The 18,825-nt window shown below is 46.5% G+C and overlaps 1 protein-coding gene across 4 annotated transcripts; it reads right to left on the bottom strand.

Moving 5' to 3' along the window:
- Positions 1–5,732: 5,732 nt before the first annotated feature.
- Positions 5,733–18,614, bottom strand: HTR1D (5-hydroxytryptamine receptor 1D). Of its 4 annotated transcripts, XM_017830564.1 has the most exons (3): positions 17,325–17,388; positions 8,463–8,682; positions 5,733–8,384 (listed from the first exon to the last, which is right to left on the bottom strand). In XM_017830564.1, exon 3 carries the CDS (start codon positions 7,576–7,578, stop codon positions 6,442–6,444), a length of 1,137 nt encoding a protein of 378 aa, XP_017686053.1. In that variant the 5' UTR covers positions 7,579–8,384; positions 8,463–8,682; positions 17,325–17,388; the 3' UTR covers positions 5,733–6,441. The 4 variants fall into 4 exon arrangements, 3 of the variants coding, with proteins under 3 accessions (XP_017686053.1, XP_017686054.1, XP_017686052.1); XM_017830565.1 differs by lacking the exon at positions 17,325–17,388 and adding an exon at positions 18,320–18,614 and having other exon boundaries at positions 5,733–8,682; XM_017830563.1 differs by having other exon boundaries at positions 5,733–8,682.
- Positions 18,615–18,825: the final 211 nt, after the last annotated feature.

Genomic DNA, 18,825 nt, shown 5'->3' with positions numbered 1-18,825 from the left:
TTGCTGTTTCCAGTAAATAGTTCTTATCTCAGTCCTGATCTTTGTTTTTGTACCTCCAATTGGAGGTGGGGAGGAGAAGTGGTGTGTGGTGTTAGTGGGAGTACTAAATTGGAAAATGGCATTCCTAAACCATGACAGCAAATAGGGGAATAATTTCAAGTTGATCAGCTCATAATACAGGAATTATGGGAAGGATGGTGGGTGGAAAAGTTTCAGATTTTGTTGAAGTCAGGTGAAGTCCCTGATGACTGGTGAAAGGAAAATATAACCTCCATTTTTAAAAAGGGGAAAGCAAAAGGCCCTGGGAACTACAGACCAATCAGTCCCACCTCTGTGCCAGGCAAGAACATAGAGCAGAGTCTGCTAAGGCACATGAAAAATAAAGAGGTGATTGACTTTACAAAGGGAAAATCATGCCTGACAGATTTGGTGGTCTTTTATGACGGGACTGCAGCAGTGGTGGATGGGGCAGAGCAACGGACATAATCTACCTGGACTTATGCACAGTATTTGACACTATCCCACACAACATCACTGTCTCCAAATTGGAGACGTGGATTTGATGGATGGACCCTTGGTGGGTAAAGAACTGGCTGGATGATCGCACACAAAGAGTTGTGGTCAATGGCTCATTGTCCACATGGAGACCAGTGACAACTGGGGTCCCTCAGGGGTTGGTACTGAGGTCAATACTGTTCAAAATCTTTGTTGGAGACACTGACAGTGGAATTGAGTGCACCCTCAGCAAATTTGCTGATGACACTGAGCTGTATGGTGCAGTCAACATGCTGGAGAGAAGGGATGCAATCCAGAGGGACCTTGACAGGCTGGAGAGGTGGGCTGATGCAAACCTCGTGAAATTTAACAAAGCAAAGTGCAAGGTCCTGCACCTGGGTCAGGGCAATCCCAGACACACCTACAAGTTGAGTGGAGAAGTGATTGAGAGCAGCCTTGTGGAGAAAGACTTGTGGGTAATGGTGGATGAAAAACTCAACGTGAGCCGGTAGTGTGTGCTCACAGCCCAGAAAGCCAAACATGTTCTGGGCTACATCAAAAGGAACGTGGCCAGCAGGTCAAAGGAGGGGATTCTCCCCCTCTCCTCTGCTCTTGTGAGACCCCACCTAGAGCACAGTGTACAGTTCTGGTGTCCCCAACATAAGAAGGACATGGAACTGTTGGAGCAAGTCCAGAGGAGGCCACGAATTTGGTAAGAAGACTGGAGCACCTCCCCTACAAAGACAGGCTGAGAAAGTTGGAGCTGTTCGGCCTGGAGAAGAGAAGGTTGAGTGGAGACCTCATAGCAACCTTCCAGTATCTGAAGGGGTCATACAGGGAGAGGGACTGTGCCTCAGGAACTGTAGCGACAGGACAAGGAGTAATTGGTACAAACCAACTGAGGGGAAATTTAGGCTGGATATTAGGAAGAAGTTCTTTACTGTGAGGGTAGTGACATACTGGAACAGGTTGCCCAAGGAGGTTGTGGACGTCCCAAACGTGGCAATGTTCAAAGCCAGGTTGGATGAGGCCTTGAGCAACCTGGTCTAGTGGGAGGTGTCCCTGACCATGGCAAGGGGGGTTGGAACTAGATATCTTTAAGGTCCATTCCAACCCCTTCACATTCTATGATTCTCTGATTCTATGCCCATCTGAGTAGTGGGAAGAAACAGAGGACACCAGGTCCTTCCCAAAGAACAGGCACAAACACTGGCACGGAAGCAGAGGTAACATCCTTCAATCCAAAGGGGTGAGAGGAAGAAAGGGCCTTTCTCTTTAAAGACTTCCCTATGATTTGGGTTTCTACATACCCTGCCTCCATTTGCCCACTGGTCTTTAATCCATTTGAGCCATCTTCTTCGGGACTTTGCAAGCGTGAAGAAATCTCAATTCAGCAACCACTTGGAGCCAGCCCTAAAGTTACATCAGCGAAATATTATTTATCAGAACTCCTCACATAGCAGACATAAACTATGTGCTCTCCTCCTTCTCTTGTTCTCTGAGACACTTTCCCTGTGGGCTGCGGTCTAAGTGAAAAGGTGCTGCACAGGTCACTCAGACTGACCTCTTTTGAGCTCCTGTTTCTGCGCCATCCTGCCCAGTCATTTTCTCTTGCAACATGGTCTGAAAAAAGAATGGCAAAGTTCTGGCCCTCACCTGTAATGCCTTGGGAGTCTAGATCTCAGCCAAGAGCACAGTGAACAAAGTGAGCAGTCAGCATGGATTTGCAGAGGGTAAATCATGTCCGCCCAGTTTGATTGCCTTGTATGAGACATTTACTGGGTCTGTGCATGAGCCTTGACAAACTCAAGGCTTTCAACACTCACACAATATCCTTGAATCCAGTTTGGGATGCTGGGATCTGTATGGGTGGACAGCCTGATAATAGGCAGAGTACTAGAGGGAACTGTCCTAGGACCTGTCCTGTTTCTTTATCAATCGCCTGGAGGAAGTGATGGAGTGCACTCAAGTCTGCAGCTGACACTGAGCTGGGGGGTTCAGTGCATACATTCAGGGGCAGAACCACTATTCAGAGTGACCTAAACAGTCTGGAGGAAGGGGCTAACAGGAACCTTAAGAATTCAACAAGGACAAATGCAAAGTCCTGCACCAGGGAAGGAAGAACCCTCTGAGATGATACAGGCTGAGGACTGACTGGCTGGATAGCAGCTCTGCTGGAAAGGACCTGGGGGTCTTGGTAGACAGCAAGCTGAACAGGAGCCAGCAGTGTGACGTGGTGCAGAGAAGGCTATATTAGCAGAAGCATAGTTAATAAATCAAGGGAAGTGATTGTCCTGGTCTACTCAGCCCTTGCTAGCCCACATCTGGAAAACTGTGTCCAGTTTTGGGCCTCTTAGTACAAGAAAGGCATTGCTAAAGCAGTGTGAGGTTGATGGATGGACACCAGAATGGTCAGGAGACTGGAGAACTTACTTGCCGCAGGAACACAGAGGGAGAAGCTGAATGGACTGGGCTTGCTCAGCCTGGAGAAGAAAATGATGTGAGGAAACCTGACAGCAGCTTCCCCAGGACCTAGCAGGAAGTGATTGGTGGGAGACTGAGAGACAGCAGACATAAGTGAAAAAAGAGAAATTCAAACTGGATATAAGGAAAATCTTTGTCTAACAAGATTACAACTTTGAAATTAAGAGTCTGCAAGTGAAAGTGTGGAAAAGGAAAAGAACAGCTCTTTATTACCAAATCGGAATAAACAACAATGGTGCAACCAAAACTTTCAAAAGAAACAAAACAAAGTCCTAATTCCCCAGGGGGAAAAAAACCCGCAGCAAACTGGGGTGGGGGTGGGAGGGAGGACTAATGGCAAAACTGTCCCTGGCAGCTCAACAGCTGCTCGCAGCCACGGGAGCGGCCGGTGGCTTCATAGAAAGAGTCCTTCTTCCCAAAGGCGCAGTCTCAACTCAGGCAGCTCTGATAATGGAGCCCCCACGCCCCGAGAGCATCTCGCTGCGAGATGCGTTGATCTCTCAGTCGCTCTCCACGCGGTATCCGGCAAGGAAAAGAAAAAAACTTCCCATCAGGATAAAGGAAAAAAAAAAAAAAGAGGCGCCGAAAAAAACCCCTCAAAGCAGCTCCCGCTCTGTCCATCGGTGGAAAAAAAACCCAATCCTCCCGACAAAAGGGCTTCCGAGGCGTGGCCCTGGCCCGCTCTTTAGAGGGGCCCCCGCCCGCTCCCGCGCTGCGCAGCGTGTGGCGTTCCGCTCCCTCTCCCCCTCCTGACTCCCCCCATCCCGGAACAAACAGATTAGGGAGGAGGAGCGGGCGACACTGGGGAAAAAATTCCAAGATCTCTTTTCAAACCTATGACAATCTTTTTCGCCAGGAGGACAGTCAAGCACTGGCTCAGGTTACTCAGAGTGGTTGTGCATCCTTATCCTTGGAAAGCTGAGAAAATCGCTGATGGCTATGCTTTGAGCAGAATTTTGGACTAGCGACCTCCAGAGGTCCCTTTCAACCTGAATTACTCCGATTCTATGTATTGTACATCCCCAGATCTGAGAAGGAAGACACATACACTAACTCTCATTGCCCCTGTCAGTATTTCTAATGAGATGTGCCATCAGCTGCTCCAAGGCTTTGATTTCAAGGTTAGAACCAGGCATGAGGCCACTCGAAGGACACTGTGGAGAAGGTCCCTAAGTGATGTGCAGACCAAAATTCAGCATCATTTAGACAACAGAGTGACAGTCTTGCTGCCAAGTTTTTGCAGGAGCACTGTGACCCAAGGGCTCATTACTAGCACGACGTCCTGAAACATGAGATAGGAAGAGAACAGGTATGTAGAAGGTAGTTCAGAAGTGACCTGGCTGAAGACAAGCCCTGCCTCAGGCAGCATGAAGCCATATGGTGGGAAGGCCAGACTATCTCTCAGCAGAGACTGGTACAAAGCAGGAGGCACCAGCACTATGCTGGTGGTGCTGGAGGAGAGGCAGAGAAACCATGTTTAATTCTCTTATTCAAGTCCCCGAGGAACCCGGAAGATGCCAGTGTTCTGGAATATGTCATGTTCTGTGTTAAGCTAGGAGAGCTTTCTTGAGTCTCTACAAATGGTTCTTTGAGTGACAAGACCCTGTAAGATTCTGCAGTTGTATCTCTGAATTCATGTAGTCACACAGGTCCCCTGTTGCAGGCCCAATATGAAACTATATATCCCATTTTTCTAGCAGAAGTGGTTATATCAACCTCTTGTGATGCTTCCATACCTCAGCTACCTCCAGAGCAAGACTGGACTGGTAGTGCCATACCAGCTTGTCCCTTAACGGTAGCATCTCTGAGCAGACTGTGTGGACATGGCCAGGTAGCAGCACCATCAAAATCTTGAGCTGGATGGAGCTAAATCAGCACACTTCTGGGAGGGGAGGAGAGTTGTGTCCCAAACAGGGCAGCCTTAAGTGCCCTTGGTGGATAACGTGAGAGAGAAGAGTACAGTTCTGTGACCAGACAACTGCTCTGCTTGACTCTGCAGCATACAGGTGGTCCCAGGCCATCACTTTATGGTCCAGTCCTCAGCAGAGGCACCGGCAACAGGGAGAAGCTGTGAGGCTGTGCCTCAAATGCAAAGGAGAGGCTGAAAGCTGTGGTGGGCCTGGGCTGTGGTGGAGTGCATTGGAATGGCCACAGCAGTTGATAGTGGAGATGAATTGGGGCAGGCCAAGAGATTGAAGGGCTGTCAGAAGGAATACAGGATAACTTTCAAAGCAGTGGGTGCCTCTCATAACACAGTATGGACACTTCTGCTGTAAAATACCCAGAGACTAAAAAGTTGAATGAAATTTGGGCTGCACCACTTGGTGTGCTGTCCTGTCCAAGAGTTCAACCAAGACCTCCATGTGCCAGCTTTCCACCTGCCAAAGGAGGGAAATAATCCCAAAAGCAGAGAAGTGCAGATTAGAGGGGATTTGCTCCACCCTCTGCAGCCCCAGCAGAGGGTTCTGACAGTATGATTCCTGACAGATGTTTGTTTGACCAGTATTTAAAGACTTCCAGAGACAGTGATGGCCCATCCAACCCAACAACCTTAATTGCTAAGAAAATTTTCCTTAGTGTGTCACTTCATTCTCTCCTCTCTTAAATTCCCATTTCTTGTCACCAAGGAGTGAAGCTCCTGGCTGTTTTCTGAGGTTCCAGTCATTCCACACTGGCACTAATCATATTCTCCTGTTTCGGCTTGTGCATGCAAAAAAAATGAAATAAAAATATAAGATCAAGGTACTTCGCAATAATTTTCATGCTATTTATTTTGCAGTATTTCTGCACTGGCTATTCTATTCATGATAAAATGTGTAAAAATTGCTTCCAATAAATTGTCTTCTTTCTGCAGTTCACCAAAAACATAGCTTCAAATGCAACAGTTGTGAAATATTCATATAACTTACATGCCTCTCTACCCTGCTGCTCATTATACCCAGGCTGTGTCACACAACTTCTGAAAAAGTTACAGGTCTTATCAGCTTCACGTGGATATGATACAGGCTATAGAAAATATAGATATCAGATCCTGCTCTCCAGAAACTTTCTCAGCCTACATAAATGATTAATAATATACAGCAGAAATACTGACATCCTTCAAACACATACACAATTTCCTCTCACCAGGTTACAAAGCATGGTAGAATTGGATAATGTGTCACCTCCTCACACAAGCCCAGCTCCCTGGTTTGCACACCTTCCCTCATTACAAAGCTTATTTCACGTGTTGTTGATCTTATATACACACACGATCACTGCAGAGACCACAGACAAGTTCTGTTATGGAATGCAGAATTCCAGACAGAAAGTATCAAATTGGCGAGAAGTCCCCAGTTACATGCACAGAACAGGGTTGCAGCAGAGTTGGCAATTACCACTCTGTTCCTTAGGAATAAAAGCATGGAAAGTTTCAGGTAGGCTATGAGATTGCACAAGGGTCAGTAACACAAGAGGAGAGTCTCAAGATGAACGCTTTTTGAAAAGTATTAGTTTTTGGAAAGCCTGTTTAAATTCTTCATTAAAAGCTGTATAAATGACTGGATTGATCAATGAATTTAGGTAACCCAGCCAGGTAAAAAAGTCCAGTAGGATGGGATGAAACCAACAGGCATCTTGGCAAATGGGTAGGACTAGGGACATGACAAAAAAAGGCAGCCAGCAGAAAATGAAAGCTCCCAAAATAATGCCTAAAGTTTTGGTGGCTTTCCTTTCTCTTGCAGCAGAAATTCTTTTCCTTTCCAGGACACTATCTGCAACTTTTATTTTAACATGATTGATAAATATTGGGGATCCACCTGAAAGGGAATGCCCTTCATGGAGGCTAGCATTAATGGAGCAGAGAGAAGACCCCGCAGAGCCGGCGATCAGGTGTGCAGTAGTAAAACGTTTCCCACATAATGAGGGTGGCTTCAGAATTCTGGATCGAGCTGCTACATAAATTCTACCATATAATATCAGGAGGAGCACAGTTGGGATGTAGAAAGCTCCACAAGTGGAATAGATTGTGTAGGTAATTTGATCTGTGTTCACAGTACACTTTGCAATTTCTTCATGAGCTTTCACTTGCCTCCAGAAAAATGGTGGCACAGAAATACTAATAGATATCATCCAGACCACTGCAATCATGAGGGCTGCTCGGCCAGCAGTCCGGCGTTTGGTGTATTCCAAAGCGTCTGTGATAGCCCAGTATCTGTCCAGGGCAATAACACAGAGGTGCAGGATGGAGGCTGTGCAGCATGTGATGTCTGATGACAACCAGATATCACACAGCACTTGGCCAAAGGCCCATGTATGGGTGACAGTGTAAGCAATACTGATGGGCATTACAAGGACAGACACTAAAAGATCAGTCACTGCCAAGGAGCCAATGAGGTAATTTGCAGGTGTGTGGAGCTTTCTAGTCAGAAAAATTGTAATAATAACAAAAACGTTTGCAAGGATTGTTGCCAAAGTTATAACAGACAGAAGGATTGACAGTGAAATCTTCAGCCCTAAGAGTGTCCTTTCATCCCAAGCCAGTGGTGTTTCAGTGAAATTTAATGACTTATTTGCTGAGCTCTGGAGAGAGAACTCTGCTGAATGGTTGTACTGAGTCATCCTCTGCTCTGGTTTCACCTTCCAGTGTAATCTTTCTAGGACAATGAAGAAAGATGCTCACTTTTTTTGATGAAATAGAACTTTTCATACTTCAGTCCAACATGGAAGAAATATTAACTTGTTGAAAACTTCAGCTGACACAGTAGATGAGGTACTCTCCAAAACAAGATCTTCCATCACATCACATCAATGACATCATTGTTAAAGCAAAATGTTAACATTATCATCCAGATAGCAATCTGGTGTACAACAATGCAAGCAGTACTATTAAGTGACAAGAACTTAGGTGGGTTTCATTTTCATCTTGAAGATGACTGAATCATTCTTTGTCTTTTTTTCTGAACTAACCATCTGCAAAGCTGCATAAATCAATACTGAAGGATGAGAGACAGAAAAGAAACATCTGGGCATGTAGTTAATGCCCCTTTGCTTGGGATAAAGCTGCCCTCAACAGTATTTCCCCTTTCTCTCTAATAGCTGGCTGTCATGTTTTTGGTATTTACAAGGGACACTTTATTAGTAGAGTACCTAAGATATAAAACAATACCGTCTGGATTTCTTCTGTAAACACAATTTCTGCCAGATATGTGAATCAAGACTTCTTTTTGAAAAGTATAGATCTTTGGTTTCATTTATTTCTCCAGACCATTCAGGTTTTCTCTCAACATTTAGTCTTCGAATGCTGAAGTCAGATGTAAGGTACCAGAACTCAATGTGTTGGCACACATTATAGCACAGTATGCAATCTACAGGCTTTCCATACTTTTCCTTGGATTCACTTAGTGTAACGTGAAGTCTTCACAAACCTGAAGAAAACATCCTAAGATAGATTTCCCTCAGGCCTTTCACTCACTTCCAACCATGAGTACCAGAATGTTACTTACATCATGCCAGCCCAACCCTTCTTGAAAGACATCCTGAATGTGGGTCACGAACAGCTTTGCAGTGTGCGAGGAGGGCTGCAAAGAGAGACACTGAACTTCTCCAAGGAAATAATCATCAGGCCAGCCCTCGCCCAGTCATCGAGGAGAAATGCCTCTCTCAGTCATCACTGGTACAGATTCATGCATCCAACAGAGAATGGACAGTCACTTGATTGGGAATCTGTGGAGCAAGAGCAGCATATATTCTACATGAAACATTAGCACTTTGATGTCAAACAGCCTCTCTTAAGCTCCTAAATCCTAACATAAGAAACACTTTTTGGTTTGGTGTGTTTGATTTTTTTTTATAAACAACCACCTTCTGTAAGTTAAATTGATTTTTAGAGATGCTTTTTCTTTTGAGGTGTACTTTTCCAATTAGGGGACATGAGTCTCGTATTTCATACTAGACTATTACTTTCTTGATTTTTTTTTTCTCCAGGAAGGGGAAGATCCCTTCCTAATAACCATTTTTGTGACACTGAACAAAGGTGCAATTTACAAGAATTTTTTAACATAAAAATGCTTATAGTGACCGAAGTCCATCAAACCCTGACAATGACCCATACATTCAGCTCAACCTTGTTGCCTTTTTCTGACACTTTGCCAACACCAATATGTTCTTTTGGAGACAGAGACCAGAACCACAAACACTTGTTGAAGATGTGGATACACCACAGATTGATATTGCAGCATAATGGTGTTTCCTGTTCTCAGTTTCTTTCCTCATGATTCCTGAAATTTACTTTGCTTTTTGAATCATTGCATAGCACTGATCTGACATTTCCACAGAGCAGTCCCAATTAATATAATTCCAAATACCTTGAGTGGTATATCAGCTTTTTTTCCCTGGCAGCTCACTTTTTACATCTATGAGCACTATATTCCTTCTCCCACTTTTTAACTAAGGTTCTTTGCAACTCTGCACAGTCAGTCCTTGTCTTTATTACTCTGAAGACCTTTGTTTCATCATCATATGTCATCACCCCACTATTCATGTACTTTCCAGATCACTCAAAGTCTCTTGAGAGTCTAAGTAATTGTATGGGTTGGACTTCACTCACTCCATATACTCATCTGCTTTTCTTAATTACTTCAACAGATTGGTGAGACATAACTTACCTTTACTAAAGCCTGAACTTTGACTGTTCTCCAAAACACCATATTTACTATGTGTACAGTAATACTATTGTTTATTGTAATTTCTGCCAACTGGCTATATGTACAGATGTTGGGTTATGGCTCAGCAGTTGTCCAGATCTCTTTGGGAAGTGACACCACAGCGGTTGTCTTGCAGGTGCAAAGGGAGTTGAAGTAGAGGCTGACCCTCCCACTGATACCATTGCACTTTGGATCTTGAGTTGCACTGAACTCTCTAGCTGAGCACTGTCTCACAGTGAAGTTATGTTGTTGTTCCCTTTGGCCAGAAATAAAGAGTCCACTTGTAAATATCCCCCAGTTTCTCTTTAGTGAACAGGGATGCTGAAGTTAATCTAGTTTCTCTGTGAGAAATTTCCTTTATCTTCTCTGGATGTATTTTTTTTCCATAGCTTTACCATCCCTTTAACTCTTTGACACAGTAATGGCTCACTTCAGAGCTCTCACTTATAGAGTCTAAGAAACCTCTTACCTGAACACTGGGTTGACTGCACATCCCACGCAGAAGAAAAGCTAAACCAAAACCACTAGACAGACTGATTAGCAATATTAAAGACAATGACTGTATTTCTTAAAAACTAAAGCCAAGGCCAATCTTGATTTCAGTTATTGAGAAAAGTGATATCGAGCCTTTCACATATAATGTGATTATCAGACTTAGAATAATTCCAGCAACATGAACTAAAGTGAAGTGCACCTCACCCACCCACCTGTACATGAACAAGCTTATTAGTAGTCCTACTGCTTCCAACAGCTCTCAATCACCATGGGAAAAAATAAGTTGATGTGAAACGTGGCATTTTCAGTGAAATGAACTAGTCTAGAGTTCAAAGGAATTATTAATCTTCAACATGCCAGTAAACAGGACACTTCTACACTGGGAGAAAGTCTTACTGAAACCAAATAATGCGTTAACATTACTGAGTTACTGAATTAATTAAGTGATGTCTCAGAATAAATTTTTTACAAAAATGCTCCAAGTCAGGTATTTATCCCGTACTCAGAAAAAGTTACCATCTAGATAAAATGAACATACTCCCAGTAATTTAGCATTTCAATTGTTACCTTTTACTCAACAAAAAAAAATGCTGAACAGAGGTAAATGATTTTCCCATAAAAAAAGAAAAAGAAAAACATTTGCATAAACTACAGACACTGAAAAAATAACACTAGATGTTGAGCAGTCATTAAATTAAGTCAAGTATAAGGCCGTGCACATAACTGCCTATTAATAAAAGCAGAACACAAATGCACAGGCACACACATCCTGAAACCCCAGAGCCCAGGAGTAGTGACTGGACGTGCTGCCTGGGCAGAGCGCATGTGGTCTCTGGAGCATGAGGAGCACTGGGCAGAACCTGGTTGTTGAGGAAAACATTCAGTGCCAGTAGCTCAGGGTGCAGCTGCAGCAGAGCTGCAGGTTGAGCTCTGTGGGACAGCAGGCTGAGCCCGAGGCAAGAGGCCATGAACAGTCGACCCTTTGGACAACAAAGGGCCCCGGGAGCTGTGCCCCAGCCAGGGGACATGACACTCAGAGACACAACAGGAGCCGACAACCCCCAGACTTTCCTGTGCTTGGACTCTGAGGGGATAAAAGCCCAGGGGTTCCTTTGTTCTGGGTCCCTCCTCAGAGGCACCAGCTCAAGCTGTTATTTTGGTATTGCACCATGATCAAATTACTTTTAGAAGTCTGAGACTCAGCAATGGGAAACGTGGGGCGGAGCTGGTGAGAAAACCAGGTCTGACTGTATGAGTGTGGGGGGAGCAGCTGCGAAGGGACTTCTGTCCCAGCTCAGGTGGTGCGAGAGTGAGAGCCAGAGGGGCTCCTGGAAGGTCAGACAGGGAAGTTTCCTTAATACTGGTGATGTTATCACCCCTAGATAAGATAGCATTATTGCCTCCAGTGTGTGCAACTCGCAGCCTGGGTCAGTGCTCCTGCTGCCTGAAGGCAGTTGTGTGCACAGTGTGGATCAGCCCGCGCCACCCTCTGGCCCTGCCAGGCAGGGCATAGCAGGTTTGTCACCCACACTTCACAGGATGGGAATCCTCTCAGATGCCTTGGCTGCATCAGCGCTGTCTTTGGTTCATCTTTTCTTGGGCTTCACCTGGTGCTCTTGGCCATGGACTGTGGGTATTTTTTTCACTTCAAAGCTTCTGAAATAAATTGATGTCACAGCCAACCAGAGTGAGGTTTTCACAGCACAGCACGTGTGATGTACAATGCCTAGCTGGAGCAAACCAGCATTGTCTTAGATGCTTGCAGGTGAGGCAAGATGCTTGCAAGAGCAGCCAGGAACAGCATAGAGTAAAGGAGGGTACACCTGTCCTTGGTTTATCCATGCTAGTGTCCCCAGTAGTTTATCCACACTACTGTCCCTGTGGATTGTCCACACTACTGCACTGAGTAGCATGCAGGTGTGGCATTTGGGGGAGGATGGGGCAAGTACAGAGCTGTGCAGTGAGAATGACGAGAAACCAAGGCACAGAGTGACCCTGGGGTGAAGAAACGTGATGATAAAACCACAGCAAGCAGCCCAGTCACCAGAGCCTCTTCTGTAACCAGTAGGGACAGAACACCACGTCCTGACTGCAAGGCCACAGAAACCAGGACTGCCCTCTGCAGCTGCCTCCCTCCTGCATCCCAAATTTGATCTGGGTTGACTGTGGCTCTCATTTATATACCTCCAACAGTACTGAAGGTTGCATGGGAAGGGACCTTTTGATCCCTGTGTCCACACACTCAGTAGTTCCTGTGAAAGTCCAGGAGGTAAGGAGATGTGTAATAATGTCTTGGTAACCTGGAGAGATTCTTTTTCATTAATCAGAAAGAAGGAAAGAGCATTTAAATGGAGAGACAATTTCAGACACTGCAGTGCTATTTAACTTAGCAGAAAGCTCAGCTCAAGGACTGGAAGGTGAAGCAAGATCATGTGCAATGTGAAAAGAAAACACACTTTAGCTGTTGGTGATAGCATTGGGACTGCTTCACTGTTCAGGGTCCTCACTTAAAACTAGGTACTTCTTAAGAAAAGGTGCTTTGCGTCCCAGCTCTGCAGTTAAACTCACAGAGCAAGGGCAAGGTGGCAGGGTAGGGTCCCTAGGAGGAAAAACTGAGTTCCAGGTGTGCCAAGGCAGGAACACCGGCAGGCAGGAGGAGGCTGGGTGGCACCAGGAGCTCCATAGGACCGCGTGCCATCGTGTAGGATCCAGGCATGGAGCTGCAGAGACTGCTCAGATTGCCAGAGATGCTCAATCCCAAGGGTAAACAAAGTCCTGACACATTTCTGTCCTTTCTGGAGTACAGCCATTAGTGGAGAGTGGGGTAACTCCCACAGACTGCAATTTCATGGGGCAGCTGATACACTTTCTGAGGATGCTGAGCTGCAAGGAGGCGGCTTTGGTGCACTCTGAACTGGGCTGGAAGGGGGTAAATAGTGTGTACAAAATAGGTATGTTGAAATGAAAATACAGAAATTTACTCTTTCACTAAATAGAACAGTAAAAAAATGAAGAACAAGATAAAATGTTCCTTAATATGTTGCACATTTCCTTTAGGTTCACACCAAAGTTAGAGGAATTAGGAGATTCATTCTCTTTCCTTAAAGCTGGGGAACTGCAAAGGGACAGCTGAGAACAGAGTTAAAGTTCAGCAAACTACTGAAAAACCATTTTGTAACTGATTCTCACTTTTTACACGTAGAATCTGCTTTCTTACCTAAATAGACCAGGTCTATTCTGTCATGCTGAAAGCATGGCCAGCAGTGAAGCTGCTCCCAGTGTGAGCTAACAGCAGGTGGCTAGGAGGCACCCCTTGGGACAGGAGGTGGCACTCCAGCCAGGAGGCACCCCTCTAAAGGCATATTTCAGAGCAGAACTCAAAAAAGGGAGCAAGTTTTGAATAAGTTCTTGTAGATTTGGGACAACTGACTCAAGCATGGAGAATAGGGTAGCTGTGGTGTCCAACTTGGAGACTTGCCCTTTTCAAACATCATGAAACACATTTAGAATTAGCTCCAGGAATCTACCTATCCAGAGATCATAATCACATCCAGATGCAGCTTCTGGCAGAAAACCAGGCAATGCCATAGTGCACTGAAAAGGTGAGAGGTACAGTCTGTAAATTCTGTTTGCACCTGAATTTCTGGTCAGCCCCAGCAGCAGCTGGGCCCTTTAGGGCTGAGCATCTCTCTTCACTGCCTGTGAGGGGAGCTGGCACAGAAGAGTTCATGTTTCTAAAGAAGTGAACTGACACCGCGAGTGTTCACTCCGGCACGGCTCATGCAGCAGAGCTAAATCTCTAATGATACGGTTATTGTGACTATTTCCAAGGAAATCAGGCATTTTCTTTCTTTGACACAGAGGACAGCACTCTATGTGAGAAACTGTAGAGAAAACATTTCTCATTTTAAATAAGCAACTATAGTAATTGTCACGCAAATATTGGCAAAGTTTAACACTTTTGCTGCCTTCTCCCCACCTTCTATTTTGCTCGGCTTTCAAGAAAGTATTGGTTTTTTCCTTTCTTACCTTTATTTATACACAGCCAACATGTATTAGCAATTAACCCATTGCTAACTACCAAGTTACAAATGCTGTTATAACTAAATATTACTTATAAAAGAGACAGGCTGAGATTTAGGAGCAATAATGTTGGCAAATACTACATTGCAAAAACAGACTCTACAGTATGTTACCATAAGTTCTTTGAAGGTAGCACAGTTTGGAGCACTTAGCTCCGCGTACTCCCTCAGCCATAAACAAACACACACAGTGCAAACGCACACAATGCAAAATCTCCAGTTAATTATTTCTTTCTCGCATTTCATCTTCCATTATTATTCGGTGTCATGAAATCAGTGGAATTTTAAGTACCAAGAAATACAGTGGGGTGTGAGATTGTAATGCCAGCTGTGTCCAAGTGCCTGCAAGGTGGGATCTGGGACAAGCAGCAACATGACTGATCTTGGGGAAACAGAGCCCCCAGCCTCCACCATTTCAGAGCATGAACAGGAGGAAGGAACTCCCCATAATTGTGCCAGGTAGGAAGACTGCACCAGAATGATCTCTTGACACACTAGGGCATCAGCCCCACGAGCATTTTCCACATGCCACTGACTTCCTGAGTGTTGCTCCCTACCAATGCTCTACCCTCCTCTCTTGCTGCACTCTGAGCTTTAGTATACTCCTCTGCCTTCTGGTTCACTTTCTAAGATGCAGACACAGGCTTCTCTGATACACAATGCTTGTTCCTTTGGTTCATGAATGTTTGTAAGGCACTATGATGTAGCATTCCCCCATATGACCTGTTAGGAGTTCTCCAGCCTTGGCAAAGAAGCTGATAGTTATTGCTCTGACCACAGTGTTTATGGCCACGATGCTGGTTATTTTTTTCCCTGGTTTAGAATAAACTCTCCTCATCACTCCAATTTCAATGAGCTCAGAGATGGGAAAATATCTCAACTGCCCTCTGCACAATATCTCTGTGCTCATATAGGGTCAGGAATGGGCAGGCTGGGAGTGGGCAGGAAGGAACATCTTAGCTGAGTCCTGCACTGTGCCTCTGGGGATCACAGAGGATGGATCATGGCTTTTGTGCACACTGAGGGATATCTCTCTTTACATGCATCTCTGAGTGCCTCGCCAAAGGGCAGAAAGGAATCTTTACTCCAAAGACAGAGGAAAAACCAGTCAATTTTTATTCTAACTTTTCATATCAGGCTGGTTCCTGTATGTAGGACAGCTCTAGCCAGGCAAACAGCTGAAAGACAACTGCATCACCTTGCTGTGTACATGCCAGAACAGAGTGATGCCAATGGGTTTTGTTCTGCATTTAGGTGAAGATAGTGCACTGCCATCATTCTTACTTTGTGTTAGATGCTGAAAGTAGCCAGGCCCCTCACATCTTCCTGCATTTTGACATGTTTCAATGTAAGAAATACATTTCCCAGATTTCTAAGGAAGCTGCAAACCAGCAGTGGGTTTGATTTTTTTTTTAATTTCCTTATTCTCTGCCATTTACTCACACATGCTTGCATTACACGTGCTCAATTACCAGCCCTTCAGAAGTGTGATACATTAGAAGAAAATGAATGAATGATGACTGGTGAGGATGCTACTCTGAGATTATCTGGATGTGGGGGTAAATGGGAAAACCAGAAAATGTTACAAGCAACATGAAAAACAACAGATTGACTATTTGTTTGATATTTGTTAACTTTACTATTTGAGAAGCATGTGTGATGTACAGCCTAAATCCTTTGTTATGATGCTGCCCTGACTTTAGGGAGAACATGAAAAATAAAAGCAAATTTGTCTTGAGAAACCCCACACATCCCAGCCATGGCTTTCTGGAATAATCTACATAACAGTTCCTATGAAGTTACAATTACTGGCAAAGTAGTCCCACCTCTCTGAAGTCAGCTGTCCACTTAGTTTTGCAAAGGGAGTTTCTTCCTTGGGGGTTTACATCAGGCTCACTGCTAGGAAAGGGACTGTCTGTCTGGGGAAGCATTATTCTCATTGAAGTCTGTGTTCAAGTCTCAAGCATTGCTTCCTGCAGTATCCTGGAAAAATCAGGATCATCTCATGACTGCAGGGCAATGCAGTCCTTGTTCTTGGCTACGTCCTGCTCTTTGCTGCGGGACCAAAGCTCATCCCAAAAGTGGTTCACATTCATCACTGCTGCAACAAGTGACAGGTGGTCCACTGGCTCCATGTGAGAAAACAGTGTGTTCTGTCCTGGAAAGCCTGGCTTGCATCCAAGCAGGTACATACATATGGATAGGTGAGGACTCCAGAAGTACAACATTACAGCGGCAACTCCCAGCTTTGCGCTAGCACCTCATCGGAGGTGACATTTGGTCACCATCATACCTGAAGCAGGAGTGAGGAAGAAGCCAGGTTAGCTGGGTCAGTCATGGAATACAAACCAGGATGGTGTGGGATAATGACGGAATAACCCTAAGAAGACATATCTCAGAGCCACAGTAACCCAAAGCTTTCCCCAGGTCAATCCACATAAAATTACCCTTTTAAAATGGTCACTTCATTTACCCAATATCATCCTGTACTTGGAGAGAGAGACCTGCAATACGTATTTAAAGCTCTAAATCGCCTGTGAGAGCAAAGCCTCCCTCTCAGATACACGGCATAAAGGGTCATTACAAGCTGCCCAGAGAGGTTGTGGCTGGAAACATTCAAGGTCAGGTTTGAAGGAGCTCTGACCAACCTGATCTGGTTGAAGATGCCCCTCGTGTCACGGGGGAGGGACTAGGTGACCTCTAAAGGTCCCCTCCACCCGAACCATCCTCTGATTCTGTGACAAACGCCCGTGTCCGGTGCCGCGGGGTTCCCCGCTCTCCGCTGGCCAGGGCTCCGCAGGGCAACGCCGCCGAGGGAGCTGTGCCCGCCCCACCCACCGGCGCTCGCCGAGCCGGGGCGATGCCGCCGCAGGCCCCGGCCTCGAGCTCCTGCCCCTCGCCCCCGTTCCCCCTCCCCCGCCGGCGGGTCCTGGCGCTTCTCCCGGGGCCACAGTAGCGAAGCGCCCGGCGCTCCGTCCCCGGGAACCAACTTCAGCCGGGGCTCCGCGGGCGCCCCCGCGCCCGGCCGGGCCATGCGGCGGCGGGAGCCCGCCCCGTCGGCAGCGCTCCGGCCGCCGGCACTCACCCGGCTCCGCGCCGTCCCGCTCTCGCCCGGCTCCGGCAGCGCCCGTCCTCAGCACCGGCGGCCCCGGCCGGGCTCCCTCGCGCCCCGCGCCCCTCCGCGCTGCCCCTCCGCTCCGCTCCGCCGCTCCCCTGCTCCGCTGCTCCGCTCCGCCGCTCCCCTGCTCCCGCGCCGCGGGGGCCCGACCGCTCCTCGGCGCGGCGGCGGCGGCGGCTCGCTCAGCGTCGGGGGCCGGGCCGGTGCTCTGCCCGCCGGCTGGGTCGGGGCAGCGCGGGGCCCCCGGCCCAGCCTCCAGCGGCCGCCTGCAAGGGCAGCCCCGGGTCGGCGGCGGGCGCGGGGGCAGCGCTGCCCGGGGGGCGGGGGTGGGGCCTGCGACCCCCTCCCAGGAGGTCTCCTCACCGGACCCCACCACGCCAGCCCGGGCCTTGTCCCCGGTGCCGGGAAGCGCCGCCGTGGCAGGCTGCGTGGTCGGAGACCTCGCGCTGTTCCCGTTGGTTCGAGGATCAATAACTTGCCCTGAGCGGCAGCGGAGGCCCTGTCGATAGCCAAGGATAGAGGACTGTTCAGAGCTCACCTAGATGGGCTTGACCCAGCTGCTGCATCAGCTTTGCTCCGACCCGGGGCTCGCAGCCCCCTTTGCAGAGCAGCCCTTCTGCATCCAAACCTAAAAGATCTAGAGTGTTAATTCCAGCTTTTATAAGCTATGCAGTTAGTGGGTTTTAACTGGTTTAGTTGCTAATGAGAAATGAAAGCTCTTTTTTTTTCAGAGAAGCAGTAACTTTTCACACTAGACAAAACTTTTACATAAAAGTAATGCAAAATCCAAGGTCTTGAAAGAGCAATGCTAAAGTCGCAGCCCCTTTGCAGCATCGTTTAGGGTTCTAAATAGATTCTAAATTAGCCATTGCCAAACAACTGTCTCCATTTCCCTCTCGCAGCTAATTTACATATTGGATTATTTCAAAATACAGATAATCTCATGATTTTTGAACACTTACTACTGTTGATAGCCAGGCTCTGCCCTCTCCACCACAGTCTCAGTGAATGGTTTTTGACCCTGAGCCCAAGTCTGCTCGAGCTGCCCTCAGCTCAGTCTCAAAAATGTCACACACTTTCCAAATATTTCAAAGGGTTTTGTCCCAACTTCAACACGTCAAATAACTGGCTGCTCACACAAAGAGCAGTATTTCATCTATTCTCCACTGCAATATAGGACTTAGAACACGCTTTTGAACCCGAAGAGGCTGGGTATTGTGTAAGTCATAAAGCTAAAGCCTCATTTGAGACTGAGAGAAAAATGGGAGCTTTTTAAACTGCAGCCACATGGTGTGAATCTTATACAAGAAATAATTCCCTGCAGCATCACTTCACTTCCAGGCTGGGAGAGGACACATGGTGAATCTTTTGAGCCTCCAGAATTTCCCAGAGACAGACTGAGACAAAAGTAGCTACAATACGTTTTCTTCGAAAGTCTGAAGATGCCTCTCAGTTTATTTTCTTCCCA

This window comes from Lepidothrix coronata, unplaced genomic scaffold (assembly GCF_001604755.1).
Source record: "Lepidothrix coronata isolate B3197 unplaced genomic scaffold, Lepidothrix_coronata-1.0 Scaffold180, whole genome shotgun sequence".
NCBI lineage: Eukaryota > Metazoa > Chordata > Aves > Passeriformes > Pipridae > Lepidothrix > Lepidothrix coronata.
This window is presented reverse-complemented; position numbering and strand designations above follow the sequence as displayed.